Source organism: Dendropsophus ebraccatus, chromosome 7 (assembly GCF_027789765.1).
Source record: "Dendropsophus ebraccatus isolate aDenEbr1 chromosome 7, aDenEbr1.pat, whole genome shotgun sequence".
Lineage (NCBI taxonomy): Eukaryota > Metazoa > Chordata > Amphibia > Anura > Hylidae > Dendropsophus > Dendropsophus ebraccatus.
The window spans coordinates 111,758,482-111,784,102 of NC_091460.1; the positions used below are offsets into that span (position 1 = coordinate 111,758,482).

Consider the following 25,621-nt stretch of genomic DNA (forward strand, 5'->3'; position numbering starts at 1 on the left):
CCTTTTATTATATTTGTTAATACATTTTGCTTTGTGCTGTAGGTAGAAGAGCTTAAAAAGCAAATATTATCTACCAAAAGTTCACTAGAGGACCTGCAAAATGAATATACTCAGAGCAAGCAAGAGTATGGGGACCACCTCCTGCAGCTAAAGGTAGGAGTACAAGATCTTACTCTACATTTCTGATGCTTTGACTAATACTATTTTGTCTGAAGACCATGATATGAATGCATGCTAGATTTAGACTGTCCATATGCTGTATTCGAAAAATTTGGAGTTTGTGGAAAGGGGATCCCCTGTATGATCCCATTCTGGTGTACTCAATCCATCCAACTATTAAAGGGGTATTCTGCTATTAGTATCAGTAAATGGTATTGAAATAAAACTTACCCCAAGATATACAACTTTCTAATACTGTGTTATCACCAATAGTACTAGAATAAATTAAAGGGTGAGAACAGCCAAAAAATACTCCAGTGGAAAAAAGTTGTTTTTAAATCAATTGGTGTCAGAAAACTATACAGATTTGTAAATTACTTCAATTTTAAAATCTCACGCCTTCCTGTACTTCTCAGCTTCTGTATGTCTTGCAGGATGTGGAGTATTCATTCCAGTCTAACACAATGCGCTCTACTGCCACCTCTGTCCATGTCAGGAACTGTCCAAAGCAGGAGAGGGGATTCACTACTGCTCTGGATAGTTCCTGCCAGGGACAGAGGTGGCAGCAAAGAGCACTATTTCCGACTGGAAAAAATACACCAATGTGAGATTTTTAAATATAAACAAATCTCTGATAAATTTCTGATAGTAGTTGATCTGAAAACATTTTTTTTTCTCTTGAGTACAGTTTTAATTTAAAGGAGAAGTCTGGCCAAAAGTATTTTTTGATATGTTATTACTTATGGAAAGTTAGACAAAATTCTAATGTACATTAATTATGGGAAATGCACATATACTGCTATTTCCCTTAATTTAGTAGATCATGGAGACTTCAATTTCTCAGAAATTCGGTGATGTCACAAATCAGGGTATAATTCCAATGGAGTGTCCAGCAAGGGGCGCACTATATATAGAAATCAATGAGTACCATTGACTTCTATATATAGTGCGTCCCCTGCTGGACAGTCTATGGATTCAATGGATGTGTATGTAAAAATGTAATGTACAGTATGTTTTTGATTGAATACATTTATGGAATACTTTGTGGAGCAAGTGTCCTTGCTCCCCAAAGTAATCCATAAATATATTCAATCAGTACATTTGGAGGGCATCGAGCAGGGAGGGAGAGAGGTGCCTGTGCATCTACCTCCCCCCTCCCTCCCTGTTTGGTGCTGCTGCCACATATACACTGTACTACTCCTCCTATCATCTGCTCATAGTATGAGCAGGTGATGGGGGAGTAGTGCCTGTGCTATCCCCATCACCAGCACCCCCTGCCGCCAGCCGCGCCGCTCCTCACACAAGGCCTTCAGCATGCCCCCTCCTCCGCTCCCCCTCCTCCTCCCAGCTTCAAACGTCAAACTATCCCGCCACCGACTCGTTGCCCGGCTGCACTGACCGACTCGTTGCCCGCCCAGCCGCACTGACCGACTCGTTGCCCGGCTGCACTGACCCACTCACCGCCCGGCCGCCGCTCTCTGCTTACATGAATGCCGGCTGGGGACACCGGGAATCATCGGGAGCATCAGCCCTCCCCTACCCCGCAGGGAACATGGAGCTCCTGATGCTTCCCGGTGTCCCCGGCTGGCATGCATGTAGGCAGAGAGCAGCGGCCGGGCGGTGAGTGGGTCAGTGCAGCCGAGCGGTGAGTGGGTCAGTGCACCCGGGCAACAAGTTGGTCAGTCCGGCCGGGCAACAAGTCAGCGGCGGGATAGTTTGATGTTTGAAGCTGGGAGGAGCATGTTTTCCAGAACTCCTTAGGGTGGCATCCATCTTCTTCAGTCACAGATAATCAAGTGCCGCATGCCCAGGTTCGAATGAGGTTTTCCCATCTCTATTAATAATAAAATATATTCTGACTATAGGCTAACAACAGCTGTTTTACTGATAGCAATGCAAATTGTTATTCTACTTGTAGGAAGCCTTGAAGATATGTGAAAAACAGCTGAGCTTGGAGAAGGAGCATAACAAACAGTTACATGATCGGGAGATGGTTAACTGTTTGACTAATGAAAACTTACAAAGAGAGCTGATTGAGCGAAGGATAGAAGTGGAGAGACTTCAGGCAGTAGTGAAAACGGTGAAGGAAGAAAGCCTGAAGAAAGCAGAACAACAGGTTTGGGATTGTGTAGTTTCTTGCCGAATGATGTTAGTTTATTTATAATTCCTGACAGAAAACAAATTATACAACTGTTACTTTTTGTAACTTTTGTATAGTGTTAACAGATGAAAAGCATGTGCAGCAGTGTTGAGGATTATATGTCACCCTGAAACTGTTAGACAGGGAGGCCCACCTCCTGTTTAGGGAACCACCAGAGGGTAGGGCCCACCGGCGTATCCCCCTGCTCCCCTGTGGGCCAGTGCGAGCCTGCCAAGAACATGGATACAATTGACAGTGGTGTTCAATAGACCTTTATTAAAGGCGCTCTGCCAGTAAGTTTATGTAGCCCTATTTTAGGGTAGCCTAAACTAGTCATTTATTCTAAAGAACCACCATATATATACACTTTGGGTGCAGTGTCCTTTAGGGCTCGCTTTACCCTTTATATTTCCTTGTCAACAGTAATAAATCAAGGTAACACATTTTATTTTCCAAATTCTTGCAATATATTCTCTGTTTCTTATCCAACAATTAATAGATGCAACATTTCTCTTACTCGTTAGTGCACGGATCATGGACAAGTCTTGGATCTCTAAAATTATGGACCTGTGAACAGGCCTTATAAAAATCAATGGGACCGTAATTTGTCCATACTTGCGGATCCTCAATTTTGGACAAAAAAAATACGGGCATATAAATGAGCCCTAAATTTATATTAGAATCATGGGACAATCCATGTAAAATTATTTTTAAAACATTTGAAAAAAAAAAAAAAAGTTTTTTTTTTTTTTTATACTAGTAATTGTAAAAGATGTGCTTAATAGAGAAGAGCGCAACTCAAGCATGCTCTGACCGTTCAGCATTTGACTCCTGGTAGGTGAAGAAGTTGGATTTCGCCCTAGGGAGTCCTGGAAAACATGGATACAACCTTTAGCCTATGGTCTATGGCTGTATCTATGTTTTCCAGGCAGCAATAGGGCTACTGTACATTTAGCTTCTTAAGCCACCGGTAATCAAATGCCAAACAATCGAACTCAAGCATAGACGAGTTGTGATCATTTCTAGTGCTTATGCTTTAATAGTATCCCTAAAAGCAGTAAAATCTGTGCAATAGGGATTAACTTTTTTTTTGTGGTATCTTGAAAGCTAAGGACTATCCAGGAAAAATCAGCAAGCTTGAATTATACATCTTCCCAGCTGGAGTCCATAAAAGATGCCATGCAGAAAACTTTACATGAACTGGCAACCAAAAGCCAGTGTTTGGACCATGCCGAGAAAACATTACAAGAAACAAGATCTCTTCTTGCTGAAAAGGATAAGTCATTACAGTGTGTTGTTGATGAGCTGAAGAAACTGCATTTATATGCCGAGTCCAAGAAACGTGAAGTCCAGCAAATGAAAGCAGACAATGAGAAACTTATAGAGATACAAAAAGACACTGATACAATAAAGCTTCTTTTAGTAGAAAAGGATAATATGATAGTAACTCTCCGAGGCCAAATAGAAGCTATGGCTTTGATTATTGGACAGCTAAATCATAAAGTGGATGTCATGGAGGCAGAGAAATCTCAGCTCTTAGATGAAGTAGTTGTTAAAAAATCTGAAATACAGAATTTAACGGTAAGTCTTTAACGGTAAGTGTTGGTAAACTTCACTGCTGCTAACAGGGTTTTTATGGGACATTGTGGAAAATCCTATAGAACTCTTTCATTCTTTTATTTCTAGCCAGAGTGATAACTATTACAGATGAGCGAACCTGGAGCACACAAACACTAGATTTTTTTTTTAAAGAGCACCAAAAGTTTTAATTGGTCGTAGTCTGAGTGTTCAGACCCTTACCTATCATGAGAATGAGCCAGGAGAAGTCCACACACAGTGGCTAACCAAGTCTATGTGGGGAGTCGGGAGTGAACATGCGGCATGCGCCATTGACATCTCCCAGCTTGTTCTCCTGATGGGTCCTGGTCTGAACATTTAGACCACCACCGATCAAAACTTTTGATAAGCCTGCAGAAGACTAAAATCTAGTAAAAATAATGGAACAGCACACCACAGAGCATTAGGAAGAGATGCTTCAGAATTGCTATTTACATCTTCATTTGTTCCCAGCAAGCCATATATTATGCTTCTTAGGACTAGATTAGGTTATGCATTGGGTTTAACACTAAGGGTACTGACGGAATATGGAAATCACTAGCACTGATAGTAAACTTTATTTTGTTTGTAACAACGTTTCACCCATAGGTGTTCGCTGAGAAAAAGGAAAAAAGAATAGCGGAACTAGAAGACTTATGTACAGGACTAGAGCTTGAAAAAAGTAAGCACGTCAATATGAATGCTAAGAATGTCCTGGCTGTCAAGAAGATGAAAAAAGAAAGAGAAGAAATTACGACTAAGCTGAAGAAAACACAACGTGATCTTGCTGATTTGGCAGGTATGTAATGTAATGCTAAGTTTACACGAGGCGATTATTGGCCCGATTGTACGATTAACGATTTCGAAGTAACAATTTTTTTTTAATAACGATCAGCGTTTAGATGGAACGATATATTGTACAGGAAATTCGTTTTGCGATCGTTTTGCGATTGGTTAAGCCTATCTCACACATAGGTTAAATCAGTGAACGACTGTTTACGCGGAACGATCGGCGAATTTTTTGCGAACGACGATTTATGAACATGTTAAAAGATCAAAATGAACGATTTTTCGATTGTTTGCCACGTTTACACGTACGATTATCGTTTGAATTTGATCGTTATCGCGAAAATTCGCCCGATAATCATTCCGTATAAACGAAACATAATGGTGCATTTACACAGGCAGATTTATCTGACAGATCTTTGAAGCCAAAACCAAGAACAGACTATAAACAGGGAACAGGTCATAAAGGAAAGACTGGGATTTTTCCTCTTTTCAAATCCATTCCTGGCTTTGGCTTCCAAAATCTGTCAGATAAATCTGCCTGTGTAAACGCACCATAAGATGTGTGTATGAAAGATGGAGGACTGCACCAGCAGCAGGAGTCGATTGTGTTTGCTATTTTTGTTTAATAGTCGCTAGTCCATGAATAATCCTTTATGGAAAAAAAGGTACTGCTTTGCAATTCTGTTACCACTCCGTGCCTGCTGCAATGACGTCTCATATTGCTGAAAAGACACTGCAGCCAGTTACTGGCACCAGTGGTCACATGCCATACATGCAGGAACAGACCTCTAAGGCAAGGGAGTGGCTGTACCATCTTGTGTAATGTTTGCTATGCCAAAGCATAAAAAAAAAAAAAACTTTTTTTTTTGAACAGAGGATTATGAAGCTTTGAAAAGACAATATGAGAATCAGGCAGGAGATAAGGAGGACACAACTACTCTACTCAAAATGCAACTGAAAGCAGCAGTTGCTGAATTGGAACAAACAAAAAACACCCTTAATACCATGGAAGATTGTGATGGTCATGGTAAGAACCTTTTTGTAGAACTAGTCTTTCCATTCAAATAAACTGCCACCTTACACCTCTAGGCTAGGTTCACACTATGTAAAAATGTTGCCCGTCTTTCATAACATCCAACATTGCACAAATAATGTCCGTTATGTTGGAAATAATGGACATATTATTAGCACAGTGACGACCGTCATTTTTACATGGTGTTTCTGAGTAGTTTAACCACAAGCAGGAAAGTAATGCATGACGACAGATAAAGACTACACAGAGTAGATGTTTGTAGTGTGTAGGAATTGAGACCCCTAGGTCTGCATAGGGGCAGATTTCACCTTTGTTTTATATTTTACTTGTAGATGCAAAGGGAAATAATCAGTTGCAAAGTTAGATATAGCCTATGTGGTGTCATAAGTAAAGAGCTAGGTTTGGTGCTAACTGTCAATTAATAAGGGTAGATCAGTTTATGTTTTATGTGTACTTGCAGCTGTGAGAATTGCAACAAGAATGCAAAAGAAAATCACTGCAAAGCGGAAACAGATGGATATGTTACAAAGCAGAGTACATTTCTTGGAAGAAACCTTGGTCAATGCTACAAAGGTAAGAAAATGTATACAGTACTTGAATTAAAAAGGGTTAATCCCACAACCTACATATATTAATTGCAGAATTTGGGCTGGGGCTAGACAGCGATTCCCTGACTAGTTAGGTGGCAGGTGATTTGTGGTCCCGCTACCGGGAAAGGTCATGTGGCTCTAGCCTTATTCTGATAGTGCCAAGATTTTGATTATGTGCATTTTAGGAAGATTACATAACTGTTCTAAATGTTGAAGCTGAATAGTGCTTATTTATCAGTCTGCAAGCAACTTAAAAATGGCACAAGTGCATCAAAAAATTATACTTAAAGAGGTGCTATCACAAAAAATATTTTTAAAGAAATCAACAAAGGTTGTGATTGCAAAATATTTTGCAATATACTCTTTATTTCAAGTTTCCTATGTTTCAATTAATTTTATACATATAGCCATAATTAGTAGCAGAGAATCCTGGGGGTGCTCACATTGTATGGTCAGCTCTCCTGTCACAGAGCACCAAAACCTCTGCAACCTCACAGTGACATTATATTGACTGAATTGTTACATAACAAAGAGCATTGTCTCCTGGTAAGCTGCTGAGCTGATAATAGAATTAGTAAAAGTTAATAATATAAGAAGACTAAGTTAATTACCCTCAGTGTATATACAACCTGCATGAGGAACAGGTGTCTATTCTTGTGTGAGCGAAAAAAGGACTGGGACTTCCTGTGTTTGGACTCTCTTTTTAAACAGAGAAAAGACCAAATATCGGCACAGAGGGAACATGGAGCACAGTTTGTCCGGATGTATAACATTGATTTAAATTCAGAAAACTAACAAGTAAAATGAGTATATTGCAAAATTGCTTGTTATTACAACCCCAGTTGATTTCTTAAAAAAAAAAAATTACAATAGTGCCTCTTTAAATGATATTCCGCTTTTGCCAGCATTCTCCTCTAGACTGGCAATATCTTATTTCCTCTGCAGCTTGTGGTCCCCGGTTGCTATGTGCAGCAAGGGACGGTGCGCATTAGCCGCTGCAGCCAATCGCCGTGGCTGGCTAAAAAACTATTCAAATGCAGCTGTCAAAGCTGACAGCTGCATTTGAATAGTATCTGTGCCTGCTTTCCCTGGTGTCTAGTGGGGGATCACCCCCCCGCGATGCAATTGCGGAGTGGAGATCACTTGCACTGAGTCAGCCGGGGCTCAGCGTCGGAATGACGCTGATCCCGGCTCAGCAATCCATGTAACTGGTCTGCAGCAGACCAGTATAATAGAGCAATGATCTGATGGATCATTGCTCTATTATGTACACAGCATTGATCTCAATGGGAGATCAGTTCTCTGTATATAGAAGTCCCCTAGGAGGCTTCTAAGTGTTTATTAATAAATAATCCCCTCCCCTATTAAAAGTTTGAATCACCCCCCTTTTCCCATTTTATAAAAATAATTATTAAAAAAATAATCACATTTGGTATCACCGCGTGCGTAATAACCCGAACTATGAAATTATCGCATTCTTGATCTCGCTTGGTAAAAGGTGTAAGCGCAATAACTCACTGAAGGGGAAAATTGTGCATTTTTATTTACATCAAATCCAGGAAAAATGTCATGAAAAGGGATCAAAAAGTCGCATGTGCGCAATCAAGGTGCCAAAAGAAAGAACAGATCGTGCTGCCAAAAAAGACACCACACACAGCCCAATAGACCAAACAATAAAAGCATTATTAGGATAGGAGTAGAGCAATTTTAATTAAAAAGGTTTAAATTTTTTTAAAGTTTTATAAAAGTTAAAGTATAAATAAAAAAAAAAGTGTTTTCATTAATAAAAAATCCCCTCCCCTAATAAAAGTCTGAATCACCCCCCTTTTCCCATTTTATAAATATAAATAAACAAACATGTTTGGTATCGCCACATGCTTAATCGCACAAACTATTAAATTATCACATTGCTGATCTCGCATGGCAAATGGTGTGAGCGCAAAAAAACCCCCGCCAAAGTGCAAAATTGCGCATTTTTTGTCGCATCAAATCCAGAATAATTGTAATAAAAAGTGATCAAAAAGTCGCATATACGCATGTAAGGTACCGATAGACAGTACATATCATGGCGCAAAAAATGACACCTCCTACAGCCCCATAGACCAAAGGATAAAAACGCTATAAGCCTGGTAATAGAGCGATTTTAAGGAACATTTATTTGTTAACAATGGTTTGAATTTTTTAAAAGCCATCAGATAAAATAAAAGTTATACATGTAACATATCGTTGTAATCATAACGACTTGAGGAAGATATATAACAAGTCAGTTTTACCCCAGTGTAAAAACAAAAACCTCCAAATAAAACCCCCCCTTTTTTTTTCAATTTTTTCCATGCATTTAAATTTTTTCTGGTTTCACAGCATTCTTTATACAAAAATTAAGCCTGCTATTGCAAAGCACAATTAGTGGCGCAAAAAATAAGGGCGCATTTTGTCTGTAGGTGAAAAAATGCAAGTGCTATGGCCTTTTAAACAAGTGGAGGAAAAAACTAAAGCACAAAAATAAAAACTGGCTCCGTCCTTAAAGGGTTAAAGGATGTCAACTAAATACTTTAGCTATGATTGCAACACGCACGTGTGTGTATATATATATATATATATATATATATATATATTTATGTTATTATGTTGGACTTCCAACTGTAAGAAAATCATACAGCCCACATAAAGATGAAAATCTGAATATCATACAGAAAATGCTTTTAATACATGATCCTTAGTACCTCTTGATATTATGTTTGTCTAGGATAAACATATTTTAAAAGTGGAGAAAAAAAAGTTAATGCAGGAGTGTGCTTATGAAGCGTCTGAAAGGCACAAACTTTCTGGAGCTGTTGAGACCCTGAAGAGTGAGAACAATACTCTTAAAGGGAATGTATCAAGAACAAAAGCTGCCTTGGAAAAGGTAAAATATTTTTCACGTATGCTAATGATTCCCAATCCTTTTACCATGATGTTAAAAAAAAAATCCCCTCCCTTGTAAACCTCTACTCTAAAGCAGATTGATATAGGGAGATTGAAAAATAAGACACCTACTGTAAATTCTGTGACTCTATGCAACCATAATGCATTTACACATACTGTAACAATACTTGTGCTACAGTAATCTACACTATAGCACAACAAAAATCTTTTTCTATATGCAATGGAAAAATAAAGCAACCTAGCCGCACCTAAAGATGTAGTTGACTTCAAAGGGGTTGACCAGAATTTTTAGAAAACTGGCTAAAAGAAGAAACACTTAAAGGGGTACTCTGGCAGTAAAAAACATTTTATGAGTTGCTGTCCTGAAAGCATAACAAATATCTTATTCTTACCTCTCCAGGCTGCCCTTCAGTATCCCCCGCTAATTGCAGGCCCCCCACTTCCGAGATGGTCTCAACCATGACAGCTCGCTCAGCAAATCCCTGGCCGTGGTGCTTTCCCGTCTCAGTCACTGGTTGATTGAATGGGCTGTCACTGCTGAAAAAAGTCCTTCTCAGAACTGGTGGAGGCTGCAGTCAGTAGTGGACGCTAGAGATGCTGCCGCAGAACATTAGAAAGTACAGAGAGGTAATCATAACATTTAATGTTTTCTAATAGGACATCAATATAAAAAAAGTTTTCTACTGCCAGATTGCCCCTTTAAGGCAACTGAAAATCGACCTCCTGTGCCATTTTAGTCCTTTTGTCACACTCCAGTGTTCCTCACTAGGCGTTTGCAGCAATGACATCACATACATCATTCACATGATACTGACAATAGATTTACAGGCAAGTTCTTTTTTTTGCCTTTAATTTTATGCTTATTCCAGCTTTTACTAAGTTTCCTTTGAAGTGCATATACTGTAATAAATATGTTACTTTAATAGATAACTAGATATGAGGATGAAGCATTCATTTAGACTGACTGGTGACTCTGCATTTGTGCAGACTTTGTTACAGTTGTCTGAATGTCAAGCAGTAAACCAACTCTTGGAGCAAGAAACAATGCGTCTGAGGTTACAGCATACACTAGACCTACAGGCAAGTAATCATTCATTACTATAATGTCATATTCTTTTTCATAGAATAAATCACATACTACAATCAGACCTATATTTAGAGTTTGTGCTGCCCTAGGCACTTTGTACGCTGACGCTCCCTCTCCCTTCCCTGTATACTGGGGTACTATAATTTAAAGGATTCCCTTCCCGCCTTCATGTATACTGTGTACCAGGCCCTAAACCCCACGCCCCCCCTCCTCCCTTTCAGCATTTCAGGGCCTGGTTAACAGTATACATTGAGGGATTAAGTAATCCTGTATGATACAGTAACTCAGTAAACAAGTGGGTTGGGGTTGGGGTTCTGTCTCATGTGGTGTACGCTGGCCAGATGGGATGTAGGTACTGGTGTTTGTCAGCTCAGCCGGAAGTGTTAGTTGTTGTGACGCCAGTGCTAGTCCCGCACACAGGTGTGATGTTGATACCTGCTTGTTTCGTATAACTGGCTGTATTCTCTAAATGGTCGGTAGCCGGCTGGGTTGCTGCGAGTCCCTCTGGCTCTTGTCACAGCAGTCAACTGACCCACCCAGACAGTCGTTACCGCCACCTACAGAAGGGGGGAAAAATAACCTAAGGTGTGCAGTGGTGTGTGTATAATTGCAGACAGAAGATGACAGAGTCCTGTGCGTTAGTATAAAAATATAACAACTTTTCTGTAGAACTTTGCAGGTTACAGTACACTGTTTAATAAATCTTGACTGTCAGCGGCCGAGCTGCACGCTCTGCTCTGACAGTGTTGACAGCGTCCCTGGCGACCAGCCTGGCCAGCTGCTGAGGGCGTGCCAGCGGTGTCCCTAGTGGCAGGCCAGGTTGCTGAGGGGCGTGTCGGCTCTTTCTAGTTATCTGCTGCAGCCAGGGCCTCCATGCCTCTCTGGCTGAGCGGCACAGCTGTGTAATTAAAGGGAGATTGACAGTTAACACTGCCAATCAGATAGTCCTGTTATCCTGGGATTAGGAGCCCAGCCCCTATAAGTATCATACCCTATCCCAGTACTTAGCCTGCGATAGAGCCTCACTTGTGAGAGTTTCCTTGACCTAGAAATTGTTCTGACTGTGAGTTTGGTTATTAGATTTGGATCCTGTTTTTGTACTTCGCTGACCGGCTGTTTTCTGACTGGGACCTCTGACCCTCCCTTTTCTGTGTTTGTTTGTGTGTTCTTTGTTTTTGTGTTTTTAAGTTAGGGATTGCCACCAAGTTGTCCGCTGTCGCCTAGGGCAGTCGAGGCAAGCAGGCAGGGACAGCTGGGTGGGCGCCAGGGCAGCACTTTTCTAGTGTCTTCTGTCCCAACCCTGACATTGACACAGACTTTAGTGCTTGACCAAAGTGCTGGAGGTAGGTGCTTGAGAAGAGTTGCAGCAGTTCTTGTAGAGTTGAGAGTAGAGAGTAGAGGAGAGGAGTTTGCCAGAGGAGCCCTAACTCAATGTAGCCTTGTGCTCTGCAGGAACCTTGAAAGATATATTGAGTGAAGTGATACTCATACTCACTTCTACCGTCTGGTAGCGTAGAACCCATCCCAGTTGGGTAGCCTGATGCCCCAGCCGTGGTTATCTGGGTGTAGCTAGGTGTCCAAGTCTTTCCAGTTACCTGCACTGCGCAGTAGGATACGTAGACCTTGTATACTGTTGCTTTGTCCGACTGAGGCTAGTTCCTATCTTGTTCAGGATACTGCCCTGCTCCTTTAAGACGTCTGGCACTGGATGCTCGGTCCGCAGTGCCACTATGCCTGATGAAAGTAGTGGCCGTTCATTCCGGGCGCTACATTCATCTAAGACAAAGCAGCACCACAGACCAAGCACCCGGTCCCAGACCTGAGATGTCCCTGACTTTCCCCGTCTCACGCGTCAGTCAGCTGGCAAGAGCTGGGTACCTAAGAGCACGTTGCCCGAGTTTTTTCTCCGTTTGAAAAAATGGAACACGAATGGGAAGTGCACTTCCATTTTTTTTTTGCATTATAGTCAATGAGGACGGATCTAAACAGAAGGTATTTCTGTTTACATCCATTTGCAACTTAAGGGTATGTTCAGACTGAGTAAAATAGGAGGAATTCCGCAAAGGAATTCTCCGCCGCGGACTTCCGCCTGCCTCAGTATGTTATAGCCCGTCTATGGGAGAGCGTGCCCTCCTCCGCTGCCGCGGCTCTCCGCTCCAAGAAGAGAGCAGCGGCAGCGGAGAAGCAAGCGTTCCCCAATAGAGATGCTATGACACACTGAGGCAGGCGGAATTCCGCCGCAGAGAATTGCCACACGGAATTCCGCCTATTTTACTCAGTGTGAACATACTCTAACAGTTTTCATCAGTTTTTTTTTTTTTACTGAGCTTGCGCAAAAGAAGTTAGAAACTAAAGAATAAAAAAACTGATTTGCAAATGGATGCTGACTGATGCAAACTGATGCTGACTGAATGGACAAACTGATGGGCAAAATTCAGTTTTTAGAGCCAAAATGCAAACGGACAATGCTGTCAGTTTCCTTTGAAATTGTGTCAGTTTTATCACTGCTATCTGCTACTGCAATGTACATAAAATAAATCATATTTTAAACTACACTGAGCCATTCCAGGTCCACACAATCACACTTAACACAAATTATTCCAATTTAACTCAACTTTTGCACACCAACTTAGCAGCAAACCCAGAGAGATCTTCCAATGCCCTAGTATCATAAAGAATACTTATTTTAGGATGACCTAAATTATAGGTAAAATAGCGAAATGTTTGCCCTTTTGATCACATCCATTTAACCCGTTTAATTCTATGAACTTGAGGAAACTGTTTCCTACTTTTTAGGAGCTCAAAGGGCCAGCCTCTGATTTATCTGTCAGATCACTGCATCTAAGGAATACAATGCCTGCGTCTTATTCTACAGACCTTTCTCACTCAGAATACAAGAAGCAGATATATTCCTATGATGCCATAGATATAAAAGAGGTAAGTTTGTGTATTGAAATTATGAATTGGTAGATAATGGTAGACAACTTGACAAAATGTACCCTAGGTGGCGCTGTGGTATTAGTGGTGTGGTAGACTGATATTCTTGTCAATCTTTTGTAATAGATAATAGTAACTTCAAAATTGTTGTTTTAACTGCTTGATGGCATTAATTTACAAAGATAATCAGTAGGAAGAACATACCTGAAGTCTTTTTATGCAAAATAAGGGCTGTTGTTTGATGTTCATGTGCATTATAGATGGCCATCATTGTAAAATAACATCTTATTTTTAAAAACAACGGCCATTATTTTGCATAAAATGACATTGCATGAACATAGCCTTTTTGTGATAATGTGCCAGTGAGATATCCTGTATGTTGTTTTATATGTAACAAATAGAAGCATAAAAACCCCTGAATTTATTACAGAATTAGAAAAGGACTTATACTAGTTAATTTCAATGTGGCTTTGTTCACACACAGTAAATTAAAACCTAAATACCACAGGTGAAAAAAATGGCCATATTTTACAAAAAAAGGTAGGAAATAATGAGCATGTTCACTATATTGTCACGTTCACACACTAGCCACACGTCCAGAATTTTTTTTTTTCCTTTAAATCAACTGGTGTCAGAAACTTATATAGATTTGTAATTTACTTCTATTTAAAAAATCTCAAGTCTTCCCATACTTATAATCTACTTTATATCCTGCAGGAAGTGTTGTTTATTTACATTCAGACACAGTGCTCTCTGCTGACATCTCTGGCCGAGTCAGGAACTGTCCTGAGCAGGAGAGGTTTTCTGTGGGGCTTTGCTGCTGCTCTGGACAGTTCCTGACACGGCCGCCAATTTTATTTAAAATAATGGCCGTCATTTTCATTATTTCCCATTGAAGTCCATGGTAACAACGGTCGTCAGTTCACACAATGTATTGAATAATGGTCACTGTTCGCAGCGGTCGTCAGATTATTGTTCATTACGTTATTTTAAGATGTTCATGCACATGTCTCCAGAGACAATCCAAGCCTGGCAAACCTATGTAAGCCCAGAGGGAGAGGGAGTAAAAGTATACTTTCTGTTCCCCGAGGTCTCAATCACTCGAGTGCATTTCAACCCAACCACCTCTCTTATAGCTAAGAGGAACCTGGGCATTAACTCTACAGGGACACCAAGGGGCCAAACTTCTAAATTTGGAAGCATTTGCAAAATTGCTTTCTTTTGCATTCGGTATCACCTAACAAAAGTTTAGGTGATGGGAATACCCCTTTAACTGCAGCATGACAGAAACTTTGTCTTCTTTACTGAGTTAGGAATTAATCTTAGTACCCTTCTACCAACCTAATATTGCCCCTAAATATATGGGTTACCAGTTATACATATAAATTGTAAATATATGTTAGTGCAGCCTTTTTAAAATTTAGAGTTTTTGTCATTGAAATAGTTTGTTTAGCTACTTTATTACGATTTCAATATTTCTGTTTTCTAAATGCTTTGACAGTTGTCTAGAGATGACAATCTTTAAATGTGTCACAGTAACAGGTTTATGTGAAAGTAAAAAAGGATTATCAAAGACTAGCTCACACCACATGTGACATGGAGCGTGGCAAGAAGAATTAAGTCACTCTTGACCATGTGTAACATAATGACATTTAAAAAGCCAAAGCTTCTACTATGCAATGGTATATGTAAAAAAAAATAGTTTTTTTTTTTTTGTCTGTGAAAACAATAAAAAATTGAAAAAATTCTGACCCATTTTCCAGAACAGACACTCTTCAGTTGAAGTCCTAAAAGGTGTCTGTGCCCAATACTATCCTATGGATCAGGAAATCTTTCCGGATTTCTTTCCTATTCATGATGCGAGCCTACCTTAAAAAACTTAGTATTATATCAAAACTGTTGGAATTTTGAATGGGCAAAAATCAGCTCCTCTATTCATATATCAGATAACACAAATACATCTTAGGGCCGTGTTAGACGGCACGATCATTATAGTAAACGAGCGTCGATCTGTTAGATATGAGCCTATTACATGGCTCGATTATTGTGCAGCCCTTGCTTCAAAAAGTAAGTTCATACATTACCTCTCCATGCTCCCCGGCGTTCTCTTCAATTCTTCCCGCTGTCCACAGCCACCAATGCACCTTCAGAACCGCTCTCAGTGACAGGTTGCTCAGTGACAGGTTGCTCAGCCAATCACTGGCTGCTACGGTCTCGTCCCAGTAAGTGATTGGCTGAGCAGCCTGCCACTTCAGAAACTAGCTCTGAAGTTGCACCGGTGGTTGCAGGGAGTAAGGGGAAACCAGGAAGACATCAGGGAGTGTGGAGAGATAATGTATATTTTGGGGTCCTATTTCTGAATTTCCTGGTTGTATTCCCTGACCAAGCAGCTGCTCAGTACTACAATTCCCAGAATGCACTGCTTTCCTTCAGCTTCCCAAAGCTGTTGGAGAACATCTCATTTGACTGATTGTTGCACAATTAGTGAGGTTGCAGCACCTGCTGCTGTCACTCCGTTTGCTGTTTCTGTGGCATCATTCTTCAAACAGCAGCATGCTGCAAGCACACTTAACTCTACAATGTTCAAATATATATGTAACTTTGTATCTATAATAGTGATATAAGCTGGAGAGGCTGGTCAGAAACAGTGACATCACTAAGGGGGTGAGAGATAAGATCCAGCCAAGCCTCTTGTGGCATCAGAGGATGATGAGTTGTCGACGCAGAGAGCAAGGAGTCAAGGAGCTGTAGCAAAACACATTTGTTCTTCTATTTGCAACTTCCTATCATGGGTGAATTACACAAAATCCTGTAGCCAATACTATTAGCACTAACACCCTATTAGTAAGTTATGTATCTTGGAGTGATTGTTTTTGAAGTGCAGTTTATTGTATTTGATACCGTAATACCCCTTTAAGATACTGTAGTTAAGATGACTCCAGTGAAGAAAAAAGGGGGTGGGGTGGGGCCCATCATTTCACTTTTTACCTCAGGTAACAGGAATATTAAAAACTCTTAAGAGTATAAGCTTAGGGTGGTATTACACGGAACGATTATCGTTCGAAAAATCGTTAAATCGTTCGGTTTTGAACGATAATCATTTTGTGTAATAGCAGGCAACGATTAAACGACCAACGAGAAATCGTTGATCGTTTAATAGGATCCGGACCTATTTTTATTGTTTGATCGTTCGCTCATCGTTCGCACATCGTTCGCACATCATTCGGTGGAATAAAAATTCACAGCTGAAACGGAAGCAATAGCGACGACTAAACGACCGCAAGAACGATCATAAATAACAATCATCGTTTCGTGTACTTGGGCGAATGATTTTGGGTCGTTTGCCTTAGCGATCATTTAAGATCGTTTATCATTAATCGTTAGTCGTCAGAAAATTGCTTGGTGTAATAGTACCCTTACAGACTCTATGATGTGATTTACTGATACATTTCTATGGTAAATTTCCCAGCATATATTCTGGGTGGGGTGCACTTTAATTTGTGGTCACAGAATTATAAAATATCTAAGTTTTTTCAGTTGTTACATTCTGTTTTGTTTACACTGTGTTACCTTGTTATGCTGAGCTCTCACGTTGTCAGATTTACCAGATCACTTAATGCTTTAATGTTTCTGCCATCTGTTAAGGACAACCTGTTAAAGAGATTAGAGGATATCGTACATCTTCCTGACAGTTTACCTCCCTTTAAAGACGGAGCAGCTTTAAACCTGAGAAAAGACGTGAACACTGCGTCAGACCATGTTTCAAAGTAAGAGACATTCCTTCTTACAGATCATATTTAAAGGTATACTTAGAGCCTCAGACAAATTCACAGGATTTTCATATATATATATATATAGAGAGAGAGAGAGAGAGAGAGCGAGAGAGCGTTTTGCAAGAAGAGCTCACAGTTTTTCAAAATTGTAACTTATTTTAAGAGCATTGCTTTGGTTTAAGAGCTCCCTGTACTGGTCGGGAGGGGGAGTGGGGGAGGGACATGGTCTGCATAGCGTGGTCTATAGCACTGTACTCTGGCGAGGAAGTCTCCCTCACCTTCCATATCATAGCTGATCCACTTCAGGCTGGGGCAGGCTTCAGGGGACAGGACTGTGTAAGTAATCTCTTCATAGATGTAACCCCATTCTCCTTGGACAAAGAAAGAGCTGCATTTATATGCCCACATCTGCCCTGCTCAATCCTTCGTGCTCCCTGCAGTCTCTGTCTGCCCTTGTGTTCCCCATCCTCTCCATTCCTGCTATAATGTGCCTGCACTTACACTCAGCTATACAAACACTACTGTATAGAAAAGTTTCTGTCACTGTCCTCCTGCACAGCTCTGTGATTCTCATTTCCAGATTGGTCCATGCTGAACACACACCCATTCCCCATTGTGGTCATGTGACAACACAGACCTCTGACAGCAGCCCTGATTCTCTACACTACTGCATTATGGGGATATTACACACACTGGTTTGTGATAGATGTGAAATAAAATGATCTAAAAATATGGGTTGTAGTACCAACCTACACCGCCAGATGTCACTCTATCATTTGAAACTACCCAAACTAAAATTATATACAATAGAAGGAAAAAATGGGCAATGGGCTTAGTTCATGAAAATACAAGTAATTTTTATAATATATAATCGGTATCAATATATAAAAACCTTTTCAATACTAAATGAAGTTAAAAAGTATGACCACAGTAAAAACAGATATAAAACAAGTGTCTGCAATGAAGTATATTAACCACAATAGTTTTTCTATATGGGAATATATATATATATATATATATTGCTTTAATTAAATCTCGTAATGCTCTAGTACTGCCTTAGTTCCAATAAACACATAGGCTGCAAAAACCAAATGGCCATTATAACATTTTAGAACTTATTGCACCTACCCATAACATGCGCGTGCACTGAGGCTTCCAGTTTCCATGGCTACCATTGGGACTTCACTGCGAGGGAGAATCCTCTGTCAGAAGCCCTAAAGATGCTGCGGTCTATAGGGTTAACCGGCACCGGTGCTGAGAGTTGCGGCGGGTCTCCGGTTATCACTGATAGCCATGACCTGCTGCAAATGACACAGGCACAGCTCCTGTGCCTGTGTCACCCTGCGGCGTGAATTAGAATCGCTGCAGCATCAGGCATAAGCTGCAGTGACATTAATTTACTGCCCAGCGGTGGGAGGGGGTTAATGGAATAGGACTAATCAGGTTTAGCATTGAAAGACTATGTTCACACATAGTATTTCTGTCAGTCTTTTTTCAACCTAAGCCAAGATTGGGTTGATAAAACAGAAGCTGTGCAAATCTTTCCATTACAATTTTCCCTGTCAATTCCACTTTTGGTTTAAAAATGACTGACGGAAATACTATATGTGAACATAGCCAAACACGTTTGATAGTCCAAACTGATAATTATTGGTTTACATGCTGAAAATGTTTCTCCTCCATTGGTGGATAAGGCTAGATTCACCCTGTGTTTTTGCAGTCTGTTTAATGTATCCGTTTTATGGAAAACAATGGATGCAAAAATTGATGCAGTTGTATGCCCTCCATAAGGATCAGTCTTCCATTGACTTACGTTATTCAAAAAATGAATTGAAAATGAACTTTTTTTTTTTGTTTTTAACCGTACACAAAAACACAGGTTTTTTTTTAATGAATGTACCTGTTCAGACTGTGGCGCAGGGTATGACCAAGCCTGCACGTTTGGCCATGATCTGTGTTTATTTGTGTTTGTCTTGGCTCAGTCTGAACTCAGTCCTAATTTGTCTATTGGTTTCATCTGACACATCCGCTGAGTTCTTCTGGCAACTTCAGAGTCAATCTTTCTTTTGCTTTGGTTGTCTCTGTGACTGACAGATATTCCAGCCAGTCAGCTTCCTTATTTCAGCTGTGTCTCTGTCCAATGACTGACAACTATGCTGCCAGTCAGAGTTTCTCTGCTCAGGAGTTTTTGTTTGGAGCTAGGAACCCGGACCTATCAGCTCTGGCCCCATCTCTAGGCTCCCTATAAGGGTCTTATTACACAGGCTGATGATAGCCTGATCAATACTGTAAACAAGCGGCGATCTGCTAGATTGCCACTAGTCGTGACTGCTGGGACTTGCCAGGAGGGGGTCCAGCAGGCCGTGACTGCTGCAACCTGCTAGGGGGGTGCGGCAGGCCAAGACTGCTGCGAACAGATAAGGGAGGTCAGGTATAGTAGGATACTAGTATCTGTATTTTGGTGCATCGTGCATCATTACTCCCTGCTATTTAGAGTAGACTGTGGTAAGAAGGTAGGGATAGAGGTCTGGGTGCCAGTTTAGGGCTCACTTGTCCCTGTCTCTCTACCTGTTAGCTGATGGTTCCTAACAGCAGTTGACCACATTTTTCTTGACGTTAAAACAAAACATTTAAAAACAGATCCATTAAATGAAAAGCAAAAACGCAATGTGAACATACCCTAACTTATTCTTTCTTATTATTTAACGTATTTAATATATTGTCTAAGATGTCTACCATGATTCTGAATTATCTGTTTTCAGGGAACCAATAAAATTGCACACGGCAGAACGGGAAGATAAAGGCAACGCCTTGTCACATACCGGTGAGTTTTGAAATACAGTCTCTGGAAGTACTGTACATACTACAATTATCTAGCGCTGCCCAAGTATCTAATATCTTTTTGTGTGTTTATTGGATTTGTTACAAGAGTGAATGAGACGCCAATCAATGCCATAGTTGTTTTGTTTACAGCAACATTGTGCCTAAAACCAGTCTAGCAAAATATGTATTCAAAATGGTACTCCTTCCCTTTTGAGCCCTGTTGTGTACCTAAACAGCAATATATGGTCATATATGGGGTACGGCTGTACACAGGAGAAATTGCAATACAAATATTAGGTTGCATATAATGCTCTGTTTTTTGTGGAAATCAGTATTTTGAGCTCAATGTAAATATTATTAGAAAAAAAAATTAATTCAAATTTTTACGGTCTAATGCTAAAAACTTTACTCAACACCTGTGGGGTCTAAATGCTCATTACACCCCTATTCAAATTGTTTGAGAGGTGTAGTTTCCAAAATAGGGTCACTTTTAGGGGAGTTACTCGTACAACGGTTTCCATTCACTCTGTTGCATTTACTAAGGGGCACACGCCTCTTATTTAATCTGGCGGGATCAGGGCCTGTTGTACGGCTCAGAAATTTACACCTGCTCCGGAGCAGTTGTAGCTTTTTACCGTGATTTACACCTATTTGCCGACCACACCTCCTCCCTGCCTTGCCTTTAGGCATACGGGGCTTATGCCACGGAAAAGGTGCAGATTTTTTAATGTTTTTCTGTTTATTTGACTTCTAATGAACATATTCCATTTTTATAATTTATGCTTGAGATTTTGAACAGTATTTGCAATGGCATCGCAATTGCAGTATAGGAAACTGATGCTTTAAAGGGGTTTTTCACCAAAATTTTTATTTGAAATCAGCTGGTGCCAGATATTTGTAATTTACTTCTCAACTCCAGTACTTCTCAGCTGCTGTATGTGGCGCAATCTCTCAAATCTGACACAGTGCTTTCTGCTGCCTTTTTGTGTTTGTCAGGAACTATTCAGAGCAGCAGCAAATCCCTATAGAAAACCTCTCCTGCCCTCCAGACTGGAAAGAATACACCACTTCCTGCAGGACAGCAGTTGATAACTACTGGAAGATTTAAGATTTTAAAATATAAGTAAATTTCAAATCTCTGGCACTTTCTCGCACCAGTTGATTTGAAAGAAAATAAATTGAAGATCAACCCCTTTAAGTCTATGATCCTACACAGTATTTTTGATCAGTATTTTGCAATCGAAAGCAGGAGTGGATTGAAAATGCATAAAGGCTATGTTCACACACTGTTGAAATTTAGTGAATTTCCTGCTTGTTTAACTCTTAGAGGACCGGGCCAATTTACATTTTTGCGTTTTCGTTTTTCCCTCCTTGTGCTTAAAAGGCCATAGCACTTGTATTTTTTTTACCTAGAAACCCACATGAGCCCTTATTTTTTGCGCTACTAAGTGTACTTTGCAATTTTTTCATAAAGTACACTGCAAAACCAGAAAAGAATTAAATGTGTGGTAAAATTGAAAAAAAAAAGGCATTTATTTTATTTTTTTTATTTTTTTTTCGTTTTTACGCCGTTCGCCCTGGGGTAAAACTGACTTGTTATATATGTTCCTCAAGTCATTACGATTACAACGATATGTAACATGTATAACTTTCATTGTATCTGATGGCCTGTAAAAAATTCTAACCATTGTTAACAAATATATGTTTCTTAAAATCGCTCCATTCCCAGGCTTATAGCGCTTTTATCATTTGGTCTATGGGGCTGTGTGAGGTGAATTTTTTTGCGCCATGATGTGTTCTTTCTATCGGTACCTTGATTGCACATATGCGACTTTTTGATCGCTTTTTATTACAATTTTTCTGGATTTGATGTGACCAAAAAATGCGCAATTTTGCACTTTGGGATTTTTTTACGCTTACGCTTGCGAAATCAGGAATGTGATTAATTAATAGTTTGGGCGATTACTCACGCAGCGATACCAAACATGTTTATTTATTTATTTTTATTTATAACATGGGAAAAGGGGGGTGATTCAAACTTTTATTAGGGGAGGGGGCTTTTTATTAATTACAACACTTTTTTCTTTTACACTTATACTAGAAGCCCCCCGGGGGGACTTCTAGTATAAGCACTCTGATCTCTCATAAAGATCTATGCTGCATAGATATGCAGCATAGATCGATGAGATAGGCACAGTGATTGCTTCCGGCTGCTGCAGCTGGAAGCAATCGAGTGCCGAGCGGTGATCAGCACCATTACGGCGCAGACCCCGAACGGGGTAAGATGTGTGGAGTGCTCCTCCGGGACAACGTCCTGGAGGAGCGATCCACCCCACTAGACACCAGGGAACGGCTGCAACAAGTAATCAGATGCAGCTGTCAACTTTGACAGCTGCCACTTTATTAGGGGGCATGGCAATCAGACCGTGCCCGCTAATAGCCATGGTCCCGGGCTACTAGTGGCACCCCGGACCGCGGCGGTTCAGAGCGCGGCCGTTGCGCGGCCCCGCTCTGAGCACATTGAGGTGGCGCTGGACGTACGGGTACGTCCAGGGTCGCCTAAGGGTTAAAAAAAACATAGTTGCTAGTGCCTTTCTCTTTTCTGGTTATTTTGTATTAATGTATTCAATAGTTTTGTCTTTTGGTAACTATTTTATGTGTCTTTATAGAAGCCTTGTTTCCTTTAACAGTGAAACCATGCAACGAGTCTTCTCCCAAGAAAAGCATCCATAATGAAGAATTTACACCTCGATCTCCAGTACACTGCCTGCTAACTACTCCAGCCATCGTTGGAAAGTTTTACAGTCCTAATAATGATCATGACTTAATTCTTGGTATGTTTATCCTTACTAATATTATATACAGTGGGGCCTTGGATTACGAGCATAATTCGTTCCGGGACCGTGCTTATAATACAAATCCACTCTTAAACCGAAGGAAATTTTCCCATAAGAAATCCTAGAAATGCAGACAATTGGTTTCACGCCCCCAAAATAATGATTTATTAATCTGAATAACATGTAAATCAGATGAAACAAACATTCAGAAACAGCAGAATATGTGATATTATAAGTTACTGTACAGTAATGGAGAGGATGGGAAACAGAAGGGCTGACAGAGACTGCAGGGAGCATGAAGGAATGAGCAGGGCAGATGTGGGCACATACATGCAGCGCTCTCTGTCCGGAGAGAGGAGTTACAGCTATGAAAAAATTACCTCCACAGTCCTGTCCCCTGATAAAAGCCCTAGCCTGAAGTGGATCTGCCATGATTTGGAAGGGGAGGGAGACTTCCTGGGTCAGAGTACAGGGCTGTAGACCCCGCTATGCAGACCATGCAGACCCCTCCTCCTCTCGCGCTCTCACCCAGTTCAGGGCTCTTAAACCAAAGCAATGCTCTTAATCCAAGTCACAATTTTGAGAAACTGTAAGCTTTTAAACCAAAACGCTCTTAAACCAAGGTACCACTGTATATTTATCAACATACTTGTAATCCCGTTTTATCGCCATAGACTGTGTTAACACACTGTAAAGTAAAAGAAAAATATGGCCGTATATGGCTATATGTGAACATGCCATGCACTTACACCTGTACAAAGTCAGCAACCCAATGCATATGAATACATACATATAACAGGTTTAGGCTTTGTTTATATGAAGTCTTTTTTGTTTGGCCATACTTTGTTGGTCCTTTTGGATGTCCATCACTTTGAGATGAAAATCTCTGTTCATGGTCTGTTTTTCTGTGTAAATGAACCCTAATCCTGCTCCATGCCGTCCCTGTACCACCCACCATATGTTAGCTGATATCAAGGAGTTAAAATATTTAACAGCTTCTTCTTTTTTTTTGCTTTAGATGAACCACTTTCTGGCAATGTCAGTACTAATTATCAAAATCTGCAACATAGGCTAGACTGTTTGCAAACCATTGCCAATGACCTACAGAAGAAGAATAAAGGTAACAAAAACTTCTATATAAAACATTAGGGAAAAAAAATATGTTGGAGTTAAACCTTGTATCCTCCAACCTTCCTTTTGTAAAACTGTATATATATATATATATATATATATATATATATATATAAATTTTTTTTTTTTTTTTTTATAAATTCTCAATTTTATTAAAGTTTTCAAATTTTATGAAAACAACTAATCCAGCCATACCCAAATGGGCAAGACAAAACAATCATGGCAAGCTAGTTACAAACATAGAACGAACATTCATCAACGGCAAACATTTGCGCGAAAACGAACAAGTGCACTTCACAACCTTGTGAAAGCATCAAAGAAGGAGGAGTGGGCTGCCACTCGGTCAATGACCAAGAAGGCGCTCCTACAAGAAGAAGAAAAGAAGAGGGAGGAAAAGGAGGGGGAGGAACGGGACAGGGGAGGAGGGGGGGAGAGAGGGGGGGAGGGGGAGGAAAGGCTGGGATGTCCGCACCTCACTGAGCCAGAAGAGTCCGGTATTCAGCCGTCTCCGTGAATTGTTATGCTATTATTGCAATGTAAATATGCTGCATTTGTGATGAATATATTTTGTAATGCTGTGTTCAGCTCTGCCTGGGAACCTTGCGGACGAAGGTAAGTGGTGGTCATAATGTCATGCTCTGTCAGAGCAGCTGAACAACAGGAATGATATTTTTCTTTCTGCCACCTTGCAGGAAGAGGTGTTCAGGGGATAGAGGGGTATATATAAATGAAGATTCTAAGTAAAACATATAAGGTACTTAAAGTGAAACTTTCATTTTAGATAACCTTTCAGGATAAGCTGTCTTGTACTTGCACATGAAAAGCAGCCCTGTTTCTGGTCATTCTTTTAGTAGTTTATGGTATTTTGGCCTTATTTACATGCCCATAATTATGTCTGCCGTTTTGGACAGAACATAGGACCAATGTATTTCACTGGCCCCGTTCACATGTCCATTCGTGTGTATGGCGCTAAAAGCTTTCGCTGTCCAGGCATGATGGGTAGTGTAGTTTTGCAACAGCTAACGGTTCACACGTTTGACAACTGTGTTGTACAGTATAGTTTATTAGTTCCAAGTTTTCTAGCAAGAGCCAGAGTGTGAAGTACATTTTCTGAGAAACCTTCATGTAATAAATAACTCAGTTCATCCGTCATTCTGTTAACTGTAGCCTGTGAAGATCTCAGATGAATGCCATATCCCTCTCTGGAGCAACAGGTTGTGCTGTAGATAAGGTTTCCAGATTCTGTTCCTTGAGTGAGCTAACTTTGGGGCCAGAAGGTCATGAAGATCAACAATGGCATTGGCCTCCTCCTGATTCACTTTCTTCAGAGTCTTTGGAAATAAGAGGTCTTTGGGAAAAAGCATAATTAAGGAGATTGATCCAGGGAATCAAAAAGCTGTCAAGGCCCAGACCCTGACTCCTGATGACCGAGACTTCATTTTTATGGAGAAAATTTTCAGAGCAAATCTTCCTGGGTGTTCTAAGATACTCTTATAGTATACTGCAGAAATTTCTTCTAAGATTGGTTTCTGACCATCTCATAATAATTTTTTCACTCCTTCATGAAATTCCTGTTCTTGGTTCCCCCTTGCTTGTTTACATAAAAGACAACAGCATATCGTCTAATTGTACTAGGACATAATGCTGGAACATTAGAGGATGGAAAAGGAGAAGATCTAGTCTGACAGCTATCAACCCTTTTGCCTGTTTTTTCAAAGACTCACAATAGCAGAGACTTTAGAAGAAGATGACCTTTATTCTGACATGTAGCGAAATAGTATAAGGCCTCCTTTTTAGGTTT

General features: G+C 40.3%; 1 protein-coding gene across 1 annotated transcript in view; it reads left to right on the plus strand.

Moving 5' to 3' along the window:
* CCDC158 (coiled-coil domain containing 158) overlaps positions 1 to 25,621 on the plus strand; it is a 46,064-nt gene that overhangs the window by 16,959 nt on the left and 3,484 nt on the right. The window contains exons 10-22 of the mRNA XM_069976201.1: positions 43 to 153; positions 2,078 to 2,275; positions 3,407 to 3,880; positions 4,505 to 4,694; positions 5,559 to 5,711; positions 6,178 to 6,290; positions 9,054 to 9,212; positions 10,220 to 10,312; positions 13,116 to 13,256; positions 16,902 to 17,023; positions 19,792 to 19,853; positions 22,522 to 22,686; positions 23,708 to 23,809. Coding sequence (XP_069832302.1) covers positions 43 to 153; positions 2,078 to 2,275; positions 3,407 to 3,880; positions 4,505 to 4,694; positions 5,559 to 5,711; positions 6,178 to 6,290; positions 9,054 to 9,212; positions 10,220 to 10,312; positions 13,116 to 13,256; positions 16,902 to 17,023; positions 19,792 to 19,853; positions 22,522 to 22,686; positions 23,708 to 23,809 — 2,083 coding nt within the window. The remainder of the gene's footprint in view (positions 1 to 42; positions 154 to 2,077; positions 2,276 to 3,406; positions 3,881 to 4,504; positions 4,695 to 5,558; positions 5,712 to 6,177; positions 6,291 to 9,053; positions 9,213 to 10,219; positions 10,313 to 13,115; positions 13,257 to 16,901; positions 17,024 to 19,791; positions 19,854 to 22,521; positions 22,687 to 23,707; positions 23,810 to 25,621) is intronic.